The sequence below is a fragment of the Dysidea avara genome, chromosome 10 (assembly GCF_963678975.1).
Source record: "Dysidea avara chromosome 10, odDysAvar1.4, whole genome shotgun sequence".
In the NCBI taxonomy this organism is placed as follows: Eukaryota; Metazoa; Porifera; class Demospongiae; order Dictyoceratida; family Dysideidae; genus Dysidea; species Dysidea avara.
In genome coordinates, this window is record NC_089281.1 from 18,090,013 (window position 1) to 18,110,827 (window position 20,815).

The following is a 20,815-nucleotide window of genomic DNA, read 5'->3' on the forward strand; positions in this document are numbered from 1 at the left end:
GAGAATATATTGCTACCAGTTTTATCTTGAGATGACAAAACAGAAAAGAATTTTGTATATCACATTTGATGTTTGACATCACATTTGATGTAGTGCAACTACCTGCATGTAGTCCCTTGATTTGCCATGTAATAAATAGAAAGGCTTCATTATGCATGTACATGATAATTTGTATGGGAGTGTGTGACTTTATCAGTTACCAGCAATAAGTTTCTGCTATATCATGTATATCTGCTTTCTGTATTAAAGTTTAACAAATATTTTGTACACGATTTGATTGGTGGGAATTGTATTTGGCTATTTTATTAATAATGTATATGAACTAGTATACTGTTAATTTGGTGAATGGGCTGATCGAACCACAGAACATAATAACACCAAGAGAATGACTTATTGCCAACATTGTTTGTATAATTAATAGCACATTAATGCCTCAACTGGTGATAAAGAATGGCTGACTGGTGTTGATTCATTCTGTGAGCAAACTGAGGTGTTACATAACTCAGTGCCTTTGAAGTGCCAATTGTGTGCATTTTATAAAATCTGTTGGACCATATTGCTATTATCTATGCTCACATCATGGAATTATGGACTCTATTTAAGTTATTTTGATTATGGTAAATCTCATATACTGCACTTTGTAGCACGTATACTCCATGCTTTCAGGCACCATATAACAAATGTGCATGAGACTAGGAGATTCAACCAATGAGAATGCATGGTATTAGTGTTTAATATCAGAGATCCAGCTGTATAACTATTAATTGATTCAGTATAGTCATTTGTCATGCATGTGGTTTATGGGTCAAGTTGTTTTACTTCCTGTGTTGTTGGTGACTGTTGTTACATCCATCCCTTAAGAGTGTAAACAAACTGTACTGCTATATAAACTTGTTCTTGTTAAATTTACACACAGTTGTGCTTCTTTCAATAGACAATTTAAGGCTTGAAATAAAACATAGCTAACTGCAAGAACATGGAGAGTAAGCAATGCCCACCATTCATCACAGTGGAATGTCTACTTCTAACACATTCAAAAAAACGAAGCCTATTCTCTACATGAAGTTATTAAACATTTCCACCTTCCACAAACTAAATGTCATGTATTCCCAACAAGAAAATCATGTTCTGCTTTAGTAGAGAAATTGATTTTGTTACAAAAGAATAATATTCAAGCACTTCAACAGATTCTGACCACTCAAAGACTGGGTGTATATAATTAGTAACATAATTTGTAATTAATGAATTACACTTCCATCAACTTTCACATGCATCACTCTGTCATATGATGGTTTAAATTTCTCATGATTTCATTTTAAGTTGATCAAAGCTTACTGTAAGCATGCACATGTTACAAGCCATACCAAGTAGCAGTTGAATAGTAATCACATTTTGTTCTGCCATTGTTCTAAAATTGTGCATGTAGATACTGCATGTCATCTTGCTCTGAAAGTCCTTAAGCTGAAATTCACTGTCAGTAATAAAAATAGTTTCTGTATTGTAACAAGAGTATAACAAGTATGAATTAGTTTAGAGAATGAATTGTATAATTGTAGCATAATCGTGTGTGTTTCAGTCTTGTAGCATTTATGGATTATTTTGTATAATGGATTGTGTAGTTTTCATAACTTGTAGAATGGTGTTTGATGATAAATAGACCACAGGACATTTCCTTTGTTACATTGTATACTATTAATTTTTGTAAACAGAATCACTCCTTCCACATGGGCTGGTTATAGTGTGTACCTTTGTAACACAATTAACACGTTAAATGGTTGTTATAGTAGAGAAGAGTTTGCCAACTTTTACGTTTCCCATTGTTACAGCAGGAATATGAGAACATTGCAATGAATTTATCCTTTACATGACATCTCATGGTCCTTTGCAAGAAGTCATAAGGCAGCAATGATCTACATGCCTTTCCAGGAAGTATACTAGTTGTAGCTACCATTGATTTGTTATTGTAGTCTTGCTTGCTGGTTTATAGTATTTTGTTGGAAGTTTGAAGCTTTTCTCATCCTGATATTTGCTATGCAAAGACAGTACAATAGTTTCCTCCTTACTACTAGTGGCTATGTAAGTTAGGTATGTCTGGCAATAAGCTTAGCTGATGAAAAATTGTAGAATGATGTTATTTATTTCCATTGCCAGTACCACAGATCTGCATGTATAAACTGCTCAAAACAACTAAAGAACAGTATATGTGTCTATGGAAATGAAGTTGTTGTTTGATACAATACTTTTGGGATAGCTTCTGAGAAGATGCTAAAGAGTCATCCCCTTGTGGCTAAATTTGTTTGCAGTGGCGGAAATACCAATTAAATTGTTTTTAACAAATGTACATAACATAGACCTATACATGATGGTGATTAAGTTTGCAGCGGAAGATGTCTAACCAGTTGTAGAGATTCATAAGTCTTATTATACCTCATTATGCAATGGCTGTGACATAACATTACCTGTACTTCTAGTTAGTTGTATAGTTGATTTAGTCTGTGTGCTTTTGAGTAAAGCACTTATGAATGATATGTTATTCAAACAGTCTTTAATATATTGTCTAGGAGTTTAATAGTATGTAATTCTTCATTAATGGCATCAATCATTGTTATTCAATAATTATTGTAGATGAGGATGCTTAGCACTATCAAAATGTTACAATGAAGAGAAGTAGCTAAGGAAATATTTATCACCATCAGGAATTTATGATACGTTTATGGGTTTTTTTTCTATACTTAGGAGTTTTGTTATAATAGACTTAATGGTATCCATATCCAAAGCAGTTAAGTAGTGTAAAAGCAAGAAAGTATTGTCCTATTTTATCAAGAGCATGCATGGTTGCTACATTGTTAAAGTTGTGTGATGTGTTAGCTGGTTAACTAGCTGTGATCTTACACTACAGTAAGTCTGCTGACTTGTTATATTCAATTAACATGACTGATATTATTACTGTGACACTTGTGTTCGTACATATGACACTTGTGTTCGTACATGTGACACTTGTGTTCGTACATGTGACACTTGTGTTTTTTGTCTATACTGCATTTTCTAGAGTGCATTGTATAATTTGGTTTGGTTATTGAGGAGAAAAATTCTTGCTGTATTCTTCAGAATTCAAAATAAATTCTCGCTAATATCACCATGACTGCAATGCTCCATGTAATGATCAGCTTATTCACCACATTAACAAGTATTTTTGAAATATGTGAAAATATATACGATAATTGGTACTGCACATACTCCAATGTAGATTCCGAGCGTGCATACATATTTTGATCAGTAATAAACTGATTTCATTTTGAAAGCAGACATGTATATGACCTTAATCTGTACATGATGATAATTGTTGTACTTTACACATTCTCAGTGATTTTTGTCAGTTTTCAGAGCGGAAGACTCTAACACTCATCGACACCTGTGTGAATTTGTCGGTCTTGACTTGGAAATGGCATTTTATGATCACTACCATGAGGTAGGCAGTTTTCAGTAACATTGCATCACTAAAAACAGTGGTCGTCAGTGTGTATTGTAGATCTATGACAAACATCATAGTGCAAATGAACAGGACACCTGGTACTGTCATAGTCAAAACAAACTGTGGTATCAATAATAGAACATTCAGATTAAATACTAGAAGATAGCTGTTATTCATTTTGTCAAGGCATTGGGTGTTTTAACTCTGAACATAATTCAAACATCAGATATAATATAGGTTATGTAATCACTGTTATGCATACTTACAGTAATTGTGTATTCAAGTTTGTGAATGCCCCAGGCTATGTTTGCTAGGTTACACTTATAGCTGTTACCATTGTTGCATAACATTGGCATAACAAAGTTACCCATTGTTTATTGCAGCCAAGAAATTTTTATGCATAGGTGACCAGCTAAGACAGGTTTTAACATATTTCATATGTCTCTTGTCATCCTTTCCAAGTAAAGATTCTTAAGGGTGTTCTGTACAGTTCGTACAAGGCTTCCCAAGACATAGTCTGTAATAAATATCATTGTCACTTAATTAGTCTGTGGCACCTGTAAATTAGGTATCCCATAGCAACAAGTGCACACATCTTGCTATTCTACACCCTCTCACTTAAATTAGAACTACTCCATCATTTTTACTCCAATAGACATGAAATTTTCACACAAGCTACTTTAGTAATTTTGCCAAAGAAGAGCATTTGCCATTTTGAAATAGCAAGTTCAGATGATGAATAATGTAGAGGTAAAGAAAGGATTTCTGAGAGTGTCAACCCGAAAGATAAAAATTTAATAATATGTGATGATTGAGAAGCTAAAAGACAAAATTAAAAACACACAATGGTTTGTGCTGTTTAGCATAGTGTATCATAAAAGCATCAAGGCTCTTGTGTGTAAACTGTAAGACTAGTTCTAGTATAAAGGGAAAAACTGTAACTCATGTTCTAAAGCAAATTTGTAAGTTATAGAACAAATTAATTTTCATGGGAAGCCATATAAGTGGACTGTACAGAGAACACTTAAACTTCCTGTCAGGTGCAAAAATTTCTAAACATAATGATAATGCAACTTTCAATTTCTTATTGATGTCATCACAAGGATTGTGTGCGGTAGTTGTATGTGTGCGGTAGTGTGTGTGTGTGTGTGCGTGCGTGCGTGCGTGCGTGCGTGCGTGCAGTAGTGTGTGTGTGTGTTTGTGTGCAGTTGTGTGTGTGTTGTGTGTGTGTTGTGTGTGTGTGTGTGTGTGTGTGTGTGTGTTAAACATGTTGTTCTTTGATAGTTTGGTGGGTGTTGGACAGCACCTCCATATGGTGACCCCTGGGCAATGGCTATTAACCAGCAATTTTGACAATGATCACAAGGTTGGATTAGCCACCTGACGATGTCACCTGGCACAAGAGATTTTTATAAGCTTCCCAGGGGATATCACCATAAGGTTGTGCTTAGAACAGATGCAGCTTGGTGTATTGTCACAATATCAGTGGCACATGCTGCTGCTAGAATTTCAATGGGTCTTCTCTTCTGGTTTCCATGTGGCTTCACCATGATCATCACCAGTAGTACTGGCACCATGACAGTCCACCATTGCTGTTGTCTATCCCTTCTGTTTTGAAAAGTCATGTGGCAGTGAAGTGTGTGTGGTGTGTAGTAGATTACATAATCACATCAGGGCAATAATGTATGGGGTTTAAATCTTCCTTTAAAAGTTTTACCATGATATCAGAAGGCAAGCAGTATAAGAAATGCATGTGACCATGCTGCTCTCTTGGGAACTATACAAATTTTTTGTGTGGGGTGTAGTGTATAGGTATTTGAGTAGGATATCTACACAACAGTTCATTCAAGTTTCTTGTGTTCGTTACTATACTGAAATGTTGCAAGATGTGCAATTAGCCTGCTACTTTGATTTTCCATAGTATTCCTAACCACTGTTTTGTGTCTTGCTCATAAAGAGCAAACCACAATTAGTCAAACTGTAGCAGAAAGTTCAGCCTATTTCGTTAAAACTTTCTTGTCTCATGAAACTTGTCGTACTACTTTTTTTCATTTTGTGGATGGTAGTGTCATTACTCTACACTAGTGTGACGGATCATAGGGACTAAAATCTTGTCAGGAGTGACCATTAACAAGAGAATTACTTTCTGCTAGTAATAAATGTACAAGAGAAGCTTTTGGGGCTTCATTAACTTTGGTAGGGCTTAAATTTTCATGTTGCATGGGACTTCCTATGTACATGTGATCATTTATTAAACTGACCATAGATCATGTGATTCCATTTGTGTGTAGTATGTTTTGTGCAAGCGCGTGCACGTGTGTGTGTGTGCTCATGATCCTTAATTTGTTAGCAATCCAATAATCATCAATAACACATACACTAATCTTGCATGTCTTAATTGTTTTTTTTTAATTTTGTGTCTATAAGGGTGGGACATCCATGCACAAAAAAATGATGCAACTACATGAAACTTTGCATACGTGTACACACACACACACACACACACACACACACACACACACACACACACACACACACACACACACACACACACACACACACACACACACACACACACACACACACAGCACACACAAAATATAGCTAATAGTGCGATAGTTCTATTACTGAATAACTTATGTATTTTTCAGGTAACAGAGGTGATTGGTGGTATGTTTGTGAACATGTTCAAAGGATTGGAAACACAGTTAGTACCTGTACCTGTTTGTGGAGCATGAATATTTATTTTGTGCATTGCTCTATGAAAACTTCGTTCAGATAGACAAGTAGTTTGCCAACATTGGCTCCCATCAAAAGTTATAATGTCTGCTTCTTTCCCTTTTATGCATATTATTATACTCACAACAGGAAAAGTTTGTAGAAGGTTAAAATTAGTTCATTTGAATCCAGTACATCATGACCAAACACCATACGGCCAATGAAAACTGCTCATTGACATAGGTGTTTACAAACGGTTTGCCATGTGAGACTCCTACCAAGTTTTGCCCTGTGTTAAGCGAGCCATCTACAACAAACAACAGGTATTATTTAAAAGTGATTTTATTCTTATATGATGAATTCCTTTGTTTGGCAAGAAAAATATTTCAAAATACATATAGAGCAGCCAGCAAGACAATTATTTGACATCAAAAGAATACAGACAGTCAGACAGCTTTTCAGCAAATGAAGCTCGAGTGCTTTCAGTAATCCTCTTGTGGAGATTCCTTATTTTAGCCGTGGTAAAAAAATCAATTTTTTTCTGCATAGTTTTGTGAATAACAAATGTATCATAAGAACATTTAATATCTATGTATATGTTTGTTTTTGAATAAGTTACTGATATTTAATATGGTAATGCTGTTAGCCTCACAATCATAGTTTTCATTCTATTAAGTATGTAATAAATTCTATTTGGTTAACTTGTCTTGGGGTTACCACTGCTTCCATCACCAAGCAGCCAACTGTGGATCCCTCAAGAAAGCTTGTCATGCCAATGTTTCATTTAATATAAAATGCTATTTCTGACTAATGTGGGCAGTGACTTGTGATGGGTGCCAGGTCACTACATATGTAGCAAAGCAAAGAAATCTTCTGTTATTTTAAAAGTTGATTTTTATCTTGGTTGTAATCTGTTGTAAGTCTTTTTTGTTTGATTATAGTGTGATAGTTAATTAGTTAGAAAACGTGGTGCTGTGACTGCAATTTATTTTTTTCTGAAGGACACACCTCTTAAGTGAAGAATGAAGCTTTTTAGTAAGTAAAACCAGTATATGCTTTTCAAATTTCCTAGTATCTCAGCATTGCTACAATCCTACAAAACTGCAAATGAAAGCTAAGTTTAAAAGCCCTTTATCTGCAGTTGAATCAAGACACATGCCTATAAGACATAGTTTTAGTTCCAAGTTTCTCACACCTTCCTTCACGAGCTTCCTTGCAGCTCCCAAGTGGGATAGTGCATGGTGTCAGAAGTGGGATCCATCCCCATGCTCACATACATTGACCGGAAAGCTAGACTACTGCAAAATCAGAGCCTCATTGAAGCAAGATGACACTTGTAGAGCAGTAATGCACTTCTGTGATCAAGGTTGGTCACAGATCGGGTCACATGCAGAGCCCATGTGACTACTGCATTGGACCATACAGTGATTGACTGTATTGTTAGAATAAGTGACTGCTCTATTAGAGCTTCTACGTCAGTTTTAAACTTGCATTGTTTTAGAGGTACCTTTGAAAGATTTACATTGTACTGCAATTATCCGATTATTCCTAATTCTCTTTGTCATCTGTTATTTGGATAATTCCAGTATAACTTTGCACATAATTATGTTGAAATAGATATTAGATATTTGGTTGCGGACATGCATGAGCAATAGCATGTTGCATGTTATGATGTTTTACAATATGATACAATGTGATACAATGTGATACAATATGATACAATATGATACAATATGATACAATATGATACAATATGATACAATATACTACAGTGAATGAATAGCTAGCTATCTAATGAATGGATTGTTTACTTATATCATTGACTACTGGACTATCAAGACAGTTGTATACTTTACTTGTATGAATTATTAGAATATTGCTTTTCTGATGGTGTGGCTGGTTAGTATGTTGTAGTTTATATGCGTGACAGCAACGGTCATCTCATCCGAAAAATTTGCAATTTGGTGATTCATTTGCCTTTATTTCTTATATGTTGTACACATAAAATATAAACTGCAGCTAAACCTAACAGCCAACTCATTAGTAAGGCCACCTCATTATAGTGACCAGATCTAGCAAGCACAGGTGTATTTTCCATACCATCTCAATTGATTCAGTCACCTTGTCAGTAAGGCCAGCGAACATATTCTACAGGAGCAAACTGATAGTTCTAGTGTAACATTCTCTCAATTTGGCTGAGTAGGCAGTAATTTACTGTGTAGTATGTTTGACATTTTTACAATTTGGTATTAGCTTCATCCACACTTGTCATGATAATTTGCTGCATGAGACTGTTCTGTTAGAGTGTCTCGATGTTTCACGCAAGATCTGTTTACATACTCAGTGTCCAATGCCTTAACCAGCGTATATTAAACACTAGCTGTAAGTATTGGAATTAGCCCATATGTACCTTTCACTGAGATATAGCTCGCCACTGGGTCCCTTAATTGGCCTTATTAATGAAGTTTCTCTGTACACTAGGTCATTGTTGCAATGCTCTATGCTATAAACTCCCGTCAAATATATACAATGAACTTAGGTTAGGACACTGTCTGTTAAACCCCACCATGAGTAGGACATCTTTGTTATCAACCTGAGGTTGAGGTGTTGATAACAAAGATATCGTATGAGTGCAGGTGTGGTTTATCCCACACTTTGAAGTACATGACTCACGAGCAATGTGACAATTGCTGAAGTAGAGGTGTTAATTACAGTGATATCATAACATGCTTTCAAGTTTGTTATAATTTTTTCTGTGCTTTTTGTTTTGTTTTGTTTTGTTTTTTGCTGTGCTTTGAGTTTAAGATATTCACACAAAAGCAACCAAACTGTGAAAAAATGGTACGACCTTAAAAAGTCTGGATGAAAAAAGTTGTGAAATCAAAGGTGGCAGCCAAGAAATGGCTGCAGTGATGTTAATGCTAATGGATTTCACTTTTTTTTGTACTTTATAAGACCCCAAAACCAGCCTATGGCTAACTTTGAAGTTTTTTTTACTACATTTCTTCTTTTCTATGGACAGACTTATACATGTATTGCATTGCATGATTTACTTCAATATATATTTGATAATATTATTGCAATATTCTAATAGAGTGCACATTGTGTTTTGAGGACTTCTAATAGAACATACATAGAATGTTCTAGAACAATCTAGTACTTCTATTGGTAGATCTATGAAATTACAAATGTTTAATTATATGCTAGAAATTCCATTTATTAAGCAGGAATTAAGTGAGATGATCACCCAAGACAGCAGTGGTTCAGTGGTTAAGGATGCAGTTGTTAGGTATGGAGGTCCTTGGTTTGAACTCTGATAAGTTTTTTTTTCCGACATTTTTTTTTACCCCGTGGTGACTGCTCTATTAGAGTATCTCGATCCTGCAATTTTACGTGTTTTTGGTTTTTGGTTTATAACTTTGTCACTGTAACTCTATTATTGCTATTCAAACTATCAAAAGGCACTGCTACGATGATCAACCTATCTACACACCAATTTTCAAGTTATTCCTATACTCGGTTTACCCTGTAGCCGTGACAGAAGTTTGATATTTTTTTATGTGAATAAACACTCATAACTCCTTAGATATTCCTCAGATTCACAGCAAACTTGGTAGGTGAATCCACCGTTACACGTTCTTCATTTGTGCCAAAGATCGAGCCAATCGAGTTACATGTTTGCATTTTATAGCAATTTTTGTAAAGTGTATGAAAAGAAATCAAAGCCCCTGTAGCCCCCCATAAGAAGAAAAAAACGAAGAAATTAAAATGAAACTTTGAATGCCCATATCTCGCAAATGGCTGTTGCGAATTTAATCAGATTTGCTGTGTAGCCTACCCTACCTGGCGGACAGCTATAATGCATAAATGGTGTGCTTTGGAGAAGGGGCCATGGAGCTATGCATGTGTGAAAAAGCTGTTTTCTTTCTTCCTGTCAATATACTCATGGTGTGGTGCGCTGGGTTTCTTGGCCACATGACACGCTATCGTGTGTCTTGATACTATGACTTTATGTTACCTTTGAATGTGTAAATCAACTTGTCTTTGATATTTATGATACTTTACCAACTGTGGTTTAATTTCTATTCCCAGGGGTTTAACTACCATGTACTCCTAGTTATTTACTTTGATGTAAGGAATAGAAATGTAGTTAGTAGTGCTGTGTGTTGTAAAAGGATGACACGGACTATATTATGGTAATGATCGAGGCTGTTACATTACCATTCTTTGTATACATTCTGTAAGTTAAACAAAGGACATTTTGTGAACTCTACAGTAAGAACTAAAAGGTTGAAAGCTATTGTAACAGTCAGCAATGCTGTTAGTATCATACTTTCTCATCATGTGATGTGCCAGCAGAAATTACAGATTATTAGTACTGTCTGTTATATTTGTACAAGAAGTACTGTGGTTACTGAGTAAACAGTTCCAGCAGTCACATTCAGGAGACCGTTTTATTTGCTTGCTGACGGTTAAAATTATTGTGTAGTGAATAAAGGCTGGGCTATCCCATAGTACGCCTCTAATCACCTAGGCAGTAAATGGAGTACCCAAGCAGCCACACTCCTTCTAGAGCTAACTATTATCAGTACTACAACTGTTTTACTTGCAAATTGTCAGACAACCATGCCCTTATGAACATTTTAGTAGAATTGTTTTAATGTGGCACATGTTGTAGAAGTCAGACACTCATGGAATGACAATGTATCTGTAAAGTGAATCCACATAAAACAGCAAAGCTGTGAAAAAAAGAGTACAGACTTCAAAAGCCTGAAAGATTTGAATTTAAGGGTGGAAGCCAAGAAATGGCTACGATTATATAAATTTCAAGAACAGTTCTTATTAAAATCTATTAGCATTAACATCAATGCAGCCATTTCTTTGTTTAAATAAATTCACAACTTTTTTCACGCAGGCTTTTGAAAGCCACACCTTTTTCACAGCTTCGCTGTTCTTATGTGGATTTAACTTCTTGTTGTACTTTATAAGGTCCCAAAACCAGCCTATGGCTGACTTTGGGGTTTGCCTACATTTATCAAGACACACGGTAGTGTGTCGTGCGGCCAAGAAAGCCGGTGCACCTCACCATAAGTATATTGACAGGAAGAAAAAAAACAGCTTTTTCACGCGTGCATAGCTCCACGGCCCCTTCTCCAAAGCACACCATTTTGCATTATAGCTGTCTGCCAGGTAGGGTAGGGTTCACAGCAAATTTTGATTAAATTCGCAACAGCCATTTGCAAGATATGGGCATTCAAAGTTTCATTTAATTTCTTCGTTTTTTTCTTCTTATGCTGTACGGGGGACTATGGGGGCTTTGATTTATTTTCGCACACTTTGCAAAAATTGCTATAAAACACAAACATGTAACTCGATTGCCTAGATCATTGGCACAAATGAAGAGCGTGTAACAGTGGATTCACATACCAAGTTTGCTGTGAATCTGAGGAATATCCAAGGAGTTATGAGCATTTATTCATGTAAAAAAAGATATCAAACTTCTGTCACAGCTACAGAGTAAACCGAGTATAGGAATAATTTGGAAATTGGTGTGTAGATAGGCTAGCAGCGTCTTTTGATAGTTTGAATAGCTACAGCGACAAAGTTATAAAGCAAAAACCAAACAAGTGTAAAATCGCGGAATCGAGATACTCTAATAGAGCTGTCACCACAGGGTAAAAAAGGTGTACAAAACATGTTGGAAATAAAAACCTTACCAGAGTTCGAACCAGGAACCTCCATACCTAACACCTGCATCCTTAACCACTGAACCACTGCTACCTTGACTGATTACTTCATTTAATTTCTGCTTTATAAATGTATTTTCTTGTTTAAATCTGCTCATGATCAAATGTTTGTAATTTCATAGATCTACCAATAGAAGTTCTAGATTGTTCTATTAGAAGTCTTCAAAAAAAAAGTGCATTCTATTAGAGCAAGAGTTAATAATAGAAGAGACTCTTGATTAGAGTATTACAATAATATTATCAAATATTTAATTAAATCATGCAATGCAATACATTTATAAGTCTGTCTTCAGTAATCATTGTTGTATCTACATAGAAAAGAAGAAATGTGAGTAAAAACAAACCTCAAAGTCAGCCATAGGCTGGTTTTGGGGCCTTATATAGTATAAACCTTGCACCCAATTAAACTAAGCATTCTTTGTCTGCAAGTTGTGTTGCCTGCAAGTTGTGTTGTCTATAGAATTCTTTACCATCAGTTCTCTTAAGTTAGGATGTCTGTTGTTGGCTTCTTACTAAGAATTCATCTGTGCTTCTCAGATTTCTAAGTCTGTAAATGGACTTGTCTGTTACCACTTGTAATGGTTACATCAGTTTGGTATTTGAGCTTAAAATGTAAAGCCAACCCATTAAACCTACCCTGCAGGCAATTAAATGTTTTGAGTTATCTTGTTATTTTTTGTGTGTTTATTGTGTAATGTCTCAAGAAGTTTCAGTGACATGTGTAATGTGAAGGACTCACCAATAACCACTGAATGTACATTGACAGATTGTTTTATAGCGTGACTGTAATTAAGGTAATTGTCTAAAATGTGCATCAAGTAAAGCTAAAATCTGGTGGCTGAACAGTTCTCTCATTGTTGGAGTGTAAACACATTACTGATCTGTCTTGGCTGCCATTATCACTTGTTAGTATGCATTGTCTTTTCCTGATTACATCATTATGATCGGACTATTGAGTTAGGGTATTGTGTATTCATTGTAAACTTTACTCCCTCCTGATTTGAAGGACTTCTACAATTATTCAATCAGACCATTTCTAGCAAAATTTTGTCACGATAGTTCCTGTCAATATAGACTGCCATTGCATCAAGGAGACAATGCCCATAGCCTTGGTGTCGTGATATGCTACCAGCAATTCCTAAATTTTCACTAGATCTTATAACATTTTACAGCCAAGTTTAGTGTCTTTCTCATCGCTAGCTTGATTCCTTTAACAGACCTAGTAATTGTGATTTTCTCTGAAGGGTTGATTTTCTTTGAAATACTCATATAACATACTATGTATGTACAATGCAGTCATTAGTATGTGTTTTCAGCACATGTAATCTTACTGATGTACTTATTCAGATGTGCTGAAGAAATTGCTACAGTACATCAACAATATCCAGCTGAGCCATTCAAGTATTTAAACCCAAGGTAAAGTGAGAACTTGTAGAACACATATTGTTCCATGCATTTGTGAGAGTTGGTAGCTCTGGTTTCTATGGTAACACAGTTTTGGAGGACTGGTTATGGTGTTGTAATTGAGTACTATCCATTTTGGCAATACATTGCATTCTTAACTGTCTGGCCATTTTCCTTGTTAAAATGGCTGCTAGCATTTTACCTACCTGTTAAATGCATCAAAAGGTTTCTGTATAACCGATATTAATTATTGCCTTCCATAATTACTTTGTAGTTTTGGCATGTTGGTTCTCCAAGAAATACTTGCAACTGGTATTGCCTTTAATGGTGATTTATTATTGGTTGTCACCCTTGTAGTCTCATGCTTACATACAAGGAAGGTGTTGCTATGTTACGAGCAGCTGGAGTTGATGTTGGTGACGAAGATGATTTAAGGTAGAGCATTGCTTCAGTATTATGTTCTGTGTAATTGTATCAATGTTATTTATTGCCAACAATTTTCCCTATTGTAGTTTTTTTTTTTTTTTTTTTTTTTTTTTGAAGGCATACTGTAAGTATGGAGACTTGGCAAGTCAGCACATACAGCAAATAAAAATGAATTTACAAATGATATACACTAGTCTTATGCAATTAAGTTTAGCAAATTGCCTTTCAATTCTCCAAGTTCTGCAAACTTTAGTACCTCCAAAAACTTCATTTGTTTTCGGCCTACAGATTGTACGTGTTAAGTTGTTTCATATAAATTTTGTCTGTCAACATCTTTCCCATATAAGGTACACATCCTATTCCTGTGGTGTAGCAACACGCCAATATTAGATGAAGAAGTTTTTATCCAATTATGAACCTTTGCAACTTGCCAGCCGTCTGGATGTCTGTGTATTGGGATGGCCAACTTAGATGTCTTAGTTTAAGCTCAGGCCAATTCCTTTTTTTTATTGCACTTTGCATTCTTGTACTTAACACTTGTAGAAGTTCTGTTGTACGCTATATCACCAATTATGTTAATAGCATAGGATTGGTATGCGTAGTGTAACAATGATATCACACACCCAAGCACTTGTGCGTACGTTAGATGAAACATAAGCACCAATTTCATTATCACTTTTTGCCGTTGTCACAAGCAGTACTATGGTATGAGGCTGCTAACAAGTTTGTTATCTCATTGAAGAGTATTATATTACTTGGGTGGATATGCTTTTCTCTGTATCAAATAACGCAGGCATTCTTTTTGTCATACAGCTATTGATAAAAGTGTAATGTGTTGAAATCAAAATCTAAGCACTATGATTGAATTACAAGTTGTGTGTTTGCACCTAACCAGTTATATTGATTACCTCCATCATGCTCAAAACTGTTATGGACTTTGTTCATTTTCAGCACTCCAAATGAGAAGTTACTTGGAAAGCTAGTCAAAGAGAAGGTAAAAGCACTGTTAATCATCGCGTGTACTTCTTCAGTCTTCACTTGTAGTATGATACTGATTTTTACATCCTGGACAAATACCCATTAGCAGTGAGGCCATTCTACACTATGCCGGACCCGGTAGATCCTGTAAGTATCATGTCCTTTATGTAATTATATCAAATTACTGCATCATCTAGTAAGGAAATTGTAGACTCATCTTCCCATACTCTGTAGAGTGTCCAGTATTTTACATGTATATAAAAATTATTTGTGTTTCTAAGTAATCGGTTTTGTTGTTGCCACCAGCCAAGGACTTACGTATTGAAAATATGCAATAAAATTTGTGTAGTTGTTGCTTTACTATTTCCTGTTTAATGTTTTTTCGTGTTAGTACAATGAGAGGTGTCACCTTTCAGATTTTTGTTACGTAAACCATTGGAATTTTGTTGTTCCACATGAAGCTTTACACTTTGTTTTGATGCCTTTTTTGCAGCACAACAACGAAAAATATTTGTTTACAGCTATGCTATTTTGCATACCATTTTGTGCTAGGCAAAGTATCAATGTCTTTGTTAAAAGATTATTATGGATTTTTTCGTATCAGTTACTTTTGTGCACCAAATGGCTTCGTAATTATGTCCTTTGTATAGAAGATTCATGCAGCCAAGTAATAAGTATGTTGTTGATAACAGTGAGGCAGTTAATAGCCATAGTTGCTTTGCCACTATAGAGTACGGCTTACATGTGTACTCTTATGTATTCTGTTTATTAGAGAAGTTCCAATTCTTATGACATGTTTATGAGAGGTGAAGAGATCTTGTCGGGAGCTCAGCGAATACATGACCCCCAGTTTCTGACAGAACGAGCCAAGCTGCATAACATTGGTTAGTCCATCATGTACATTTCCTGTGTATTGTATCTGTGTACATTTCATTGTGTTCTGTTGGATTCCTGTTTTCTCTCTCTTATTAATTTCTACATTATTTTGGATTACTGGGGATTGACCTGCTTCTATTTGGGTCTGACACAGTGAGGCATAAGCACTTATGTACGTATAGCTGGCATTTACTAGTAGAGATTTTTTGTAAAGCAGAGACTGCCATAGAATGTATGCATAGACTGCTAAACCTTTGAAAGGTGGATATACTGTTACTATAGCTAAATACAGCCACACCAGTAACATTAGCTTATGTAAAGCCCCACCAAGTAAGCTGGTACTCTTAGCTGACAAATTACGTCATCTATATATTCAACAATAGTGATTACACATAAACTGTTGCACTCCTTAGGTTTGGTCAATACACAAAATAGACATTTACGGTGGAACTATGGACGCCTTAAGAGTGCCTTGATTTTCCAGATCGGTTACTTTGGGTCCATTGCCTAGTGCCCAGATTATAGGAGCCACTGTAACTAAAAAATAGCAATCAGTTTTAAAAGAGTCTAATCACAAAGTTATAAACGGATAGTGGCTTAGTTGACAACGTCTACTAAACATTAGAACATTAAATAAAGAGATGTTTGGATGTCAAATTTTAAACATTTAAAACTGAATCTTGCATCTAAATTGTTTTACGTTTTACTTAATTTAGGTAGCATGTGCACAAAAGTAGACTGAGCAAGGCCATTTTGTATGTGTAACAAAGCAAGAGGCTCACGAGCATCAGGAAAATCCTGATATCAAAAGAACAATGATTGTTACAGTGATCCTACCATAGTTGACCCATCACATTGTCCCATACTACACACCCTCCTAATTCTCCATACCAACTGAGACTTTGTGTTGTGGTTTCAGATATTAATGAAGTTAGGCAAGCCTACTGATTTAGGAGTGGTTCACATAAACCATGTATTCCATAAAAGAGGATGCATTTTAATCTAAGCAGATGGGAAGAACCAATTCTCTGAAGGGTCTGTATACTACATGTGCACGCATGTATGTGTGTCTGTCACGCACGCGCTGGTGTGTGTGTGTGTGGCAGCATAGCCAAGTGGCTACAGTGTTGGCCTGGTAAAGGTTCCAGCCCAGTTATGCCAATTTGGTGTATTTCCTTGCACAAAGGACTTTACTCACATTGCTCTAGTCTACCCAGCTGTGTATTGGGGACCTGGTGGCCTGGTGTAAATTGGGAAAGCAAATTCCCAACTGTCCTTGTCTCGTTTAGCGGTGTTAAGGTTGTTGTGGAATTTTGGATTCTGTGACCTGAACAGTTCTCCTGTGAGTTACTGCACAAGGCTCAAGTGCCTGAGTGGTACACAGGCATCCCAGTGGCTGGCATTAGCTGCCAGCTGCCGTAGGCTTTTTAGACTTTGTGTATGTATTTGTGTGTGTGCGTGTGTGCGTACGTGCGAGTGTGCTTGTGCATGTGTGTGTGGTACGTGTGTGTGCATGTGTGCGTGTGCACCTGTACATGCATGTGTGTGCATGTGTAAAAGTGTGGATATCAACTATAAAAAGTTAGTTACACTGTTAGTTTTGTCTTCATTGTAGGGTAGAACCCTAGATACTTATCACATCGTACATAAAGTGGCATTGACTTTATAGCCATAGGCTTAGGGTACCAATTCTGATGTTGTTTACGGGTATGTGGAAAATATCCTTTGTTAGTATATTGACATGTACATGTTAAACATTGAATAAGGATGTACAGCAAAGAATGAAAATTTAATTATGAATTGAAAATACTGTGATTCCCATAAGTAGTGATATAATAGTGCATCACTAGATTCATGGCATTCACTAAGTGTTTCCTGGCACTGAAGGTGTTTAGTATTAGAAATATTAATACTTGCATGGCAGTCCAAAGGATGATATGTGGGTACAGGGAACATTGTTTATTGTAACACACTTGAACTGTTTACTGTTAAGTATACTTTCCCGTACGTAGATATCCATTTAAGCCATGATACTGGCTAGGTATAAACAGTGGACCGGAGGACTCGGGACCTGCGAGGGCCCATTCTACACTTGTACTATACATTATAACAGATGCCTGTTATCTTGCCTGAATCAATTAGAAATTACAAGTGTCTACAGTCTGAACTGATTAGCATAGGCCACTTATTACAACTGTAGAGAATTAATCAAGGGCTTTAAATTTTAACAAATCTTTGACTTCATGCTCCACAAAGTGTATTTGTTGAACTGGTGCTTCAATTTCAATATCTGTTTGCTCAATGATGTAGTGGATTGGTCATCCAAGATGTACACCCTGTGACTTGCAGAGGTATCCAATACAAGTATAGAACGTATAAACATTGTAAGAAATTTTGGGTCCCCGGATCCATTATTTACATGTACCTACCCTACAATACTTAGCCAGGTGCATACAGATTCTCGTGACTGCTGTTCACAGGAATGAAGCATCTGGTCATGTAAAGTCCACAACCTGAATGTGTCCTTTTCTGTTGCAAAAAAACATATCTGCTTTTCTAATCACCATTGACAATACGGATGTCATCTTTTGCTCATACTGCCCGACTGACTTACCTGATATGCCACAAGAGTCCTTCTCTCTATTTCTCTCTGCAGTATAGCATTATGTATTGTGCTATACTGATCATGTGAGTGTGTATTATGATAGCCTTAATGACATCCTACCTAACCATTTGATGTTGTTTTCTGTTAAAATTGAATGTTGTATATAAGTATGCTAGCTTATTAAAGTGCTTTGTTTGCGGTTTCATAGAATTCACACATTGTTTTGGGTAAGGTATCTGTTAAACAAGACACATGTAGTTCTTATGTAATAGCTCATAATAATTTTTACATTGGTTTACCACTCCAGTTATGCCATTCCAACTGTAATTAGATCTATTTTGATATCATGTATGTACTATGTACGAGTGCGTAATTATGTAGTCTCTCTGTTATTGCAAGCCTTGTCACCTGTGTGGCTCCGTGTCTTGTTTGTTACACAGTGCACATTCTTTAAGACCATCCTACATACACTTATTATTCCATGCTAAAATTATTTTCTTTGTTGTAAAAAAATGTTTTGTAGCAATGTGGACTATTATTTGTGATGTTATTCATGTTTTATTATTCTGTGCATGGTGGTGTTTTATTCTAAGCTTTTTTCATACCAAACAGATACCACAAAAATTAAGGATTATATTGAGTCGTTCAAGTTTGGTGCCCCTCCTCATGGTGGCGGTGGAATAGGTGAGACATGGTGTATTGTGTGTGCTGTGGTGGAAACGTGCATGTTGTGTAACTGATTGCTGTGAACTATTTGACTATCCAGCTTGCTGTATTTCTTATTTTCCTCTAAACAATTTAGACCGGCCTTTAAATGAGTGAAACTTTCTTTGTGCCCCTAATTTGAATCTAATGACTGGTAAATGAAGTAAAGTGACCCATGATATAGTGTACTGCTGAACAGCACGCCATAGTTGTAGATTAACTCTTGAAAAGTTTGAAGAAACAACAAAGAAATGAATAGAAACCACTTAAATAATATCCACATCTGTTACTTAAGGCCAGGTACCTGTGTCCTTACCCCACTCCTTTGCGGGGTTGTACTTGAAACCGACATCCATTTGCATCCTGAGGCAATACTGTATATGTTTGTTCTCATATGATGTGTGAAATGTTAATCGCTACAAATTTTGTTTCCTTTTAAAATTTGACAATTTGAAAAGTTATTATCAAAGTCTACTGCATACAGCATATGATCCGAGACACTTTGACAACTGCTACAGTAATTCATCACTCATAATCATGCTGTGTATCTGTTCTTGTATTGTGTAACTATTGATAACAGAAGTCATTTAAATGCTACTTAGTAAATTGGTACTTCTCTGATGTCCTGTATGTGACTGGTATGTGTGTCACATCTCTTATCCCACTAATTTGTTTGTAGTGCTAATCCACTTGCTAATGGATTGTATATGTGTTTAATTGGTGGTTTTTAAATGTCTAATTGCAATGGCCATGAATTCTTTATAGCAATCAACCAAGTGCTCAAAAGTTATGTAAAGTCTTAATTGACCTTTATTTGTGCTTGTTGCTTAGTACTAATTTTATGGTGAAACGTTGTTTGTACTATTAGTATGGCATGTGGGTAGAGTGACTATGTCACATGTCATGCATTAGTGATGGTCTCAATTCATGTATTATCCTCTACATATCTGGTGTCACATGGCTGTATGTGTCTGTCTCGTTGCCATGCCAATGTGGTATCATCTGTCATATATACACAAAACTACAGGATGGCATTAGTAGCTCTTACTGTATATAAAAGCCACATTAAGGTGATCTAATTTATGTCAAGGCCACTATGTGTTCTTCATATTGGTCATGTACAGGAAACACTGATAAATTTTTGTTTGCTCATTGAGGATATGGTAAAGTGCTTTGGGGAAAGTTTAGATTCTTATATAGAAAGCTTTGGAGTCTGAAATGTTTCATCCATTCTTCTACGATTATACTTTTTAGAAACAAAGATAATAAGGTCAAATATTTGGGGACTGTATTTGTTGCAATACCCTGCTATTTGTATGTTTAAACATTTACAGTGCAGACAGGTACATGTACTAGTTTATAAATGAATTCACATTTACCCCCATAAACAAGGTGCTCTAAATTGTGTAAACAATTTCACAATTCTTAGAATTAGCCAATAAACTGGTTTCTGTGTATTGTTCATTAAATTTATTCATCACTGCTGAATAATCCTAATTGCCATTGGTTATTTTATGCTAACCCTAATTGCTTGTAGATTACCAAGCTTTGAAACTGAAATAGAGGATAATTTAGTGTTATCTGTTTGTTGGTTATGCTTTGGTATTGTGTGTTATGTTTTCTATTGTAGGAGTATAAACCGATTAACTTTATTCTATTAACAACAATTAGTAGCATTGTAATTTATGAATTGGTGTGCCACCCTTTTCCCGAGTTTGATTTCACACATGTTGTGTGTGTTAATTAACAACCATTAAGTCAGTATGCCTGCTGTGATCAGGGTGTGGTGTCAGGTGTCGTTTTGGTAACGTTTAATTGTAGAGAAGTGTGCCGCTTGTGCAAGACATGGTTTTTGGTCCCATTGTCAAGGGTAACAATGAAAGC

At 35.9% G+C, this 20,815-nt stretch overlaps 1 protein-coding gene across 1 annotated transcript in view; it reads left to right on the plus strand.

Moving 5' to 3' along the window:
* LOC136236149 (aspartate--tRNA ligase, cytoplasmic-like) overlaps nucleotides 1-20,815 on the plus strand; it is a 47,913-nt gene that overhangs the window by 26,730 nt on the left and 368 nt on the right. The window contains exons 13-20 of the mRNA XM_066026254.1: nucleotides 3,378-3,469; nucleotides 6,124-6,179; nucleotides 13,285-13,353; nucleotides 13,699-13,776; nucleotides 14,719-14,761; nucleotides 14,812-14,892; nucleotides 15,518-15,629; nucleotides 18,839-18,910. Of these exons, the coding sequence (XP_065882326.1) occupies nucleotides 3,378-3,469; nucleotides 6,124-6,179; nucleotides 13,285-13,353; nucleotides 13,699-13,776; nucleotides 14,719-14,761; nucleotides 14,812-14,892; nucleotides 15,518-15,629; nucleotides 18,839-18,910 (603 nt within the window). The remainder of the gene's footprint in view (nucleotides 1-3,377; nucleotides 3,470-6,123; nucleotides 6,180-13,284; nucleotides 13,354-13,698; nucleotides 13,777-14,718; nucleotides 14,762-14,811; nucleotides 14,893-15,517; nucleotides 15,630-18,838; nucleotides 18,911-20,815) is intronic.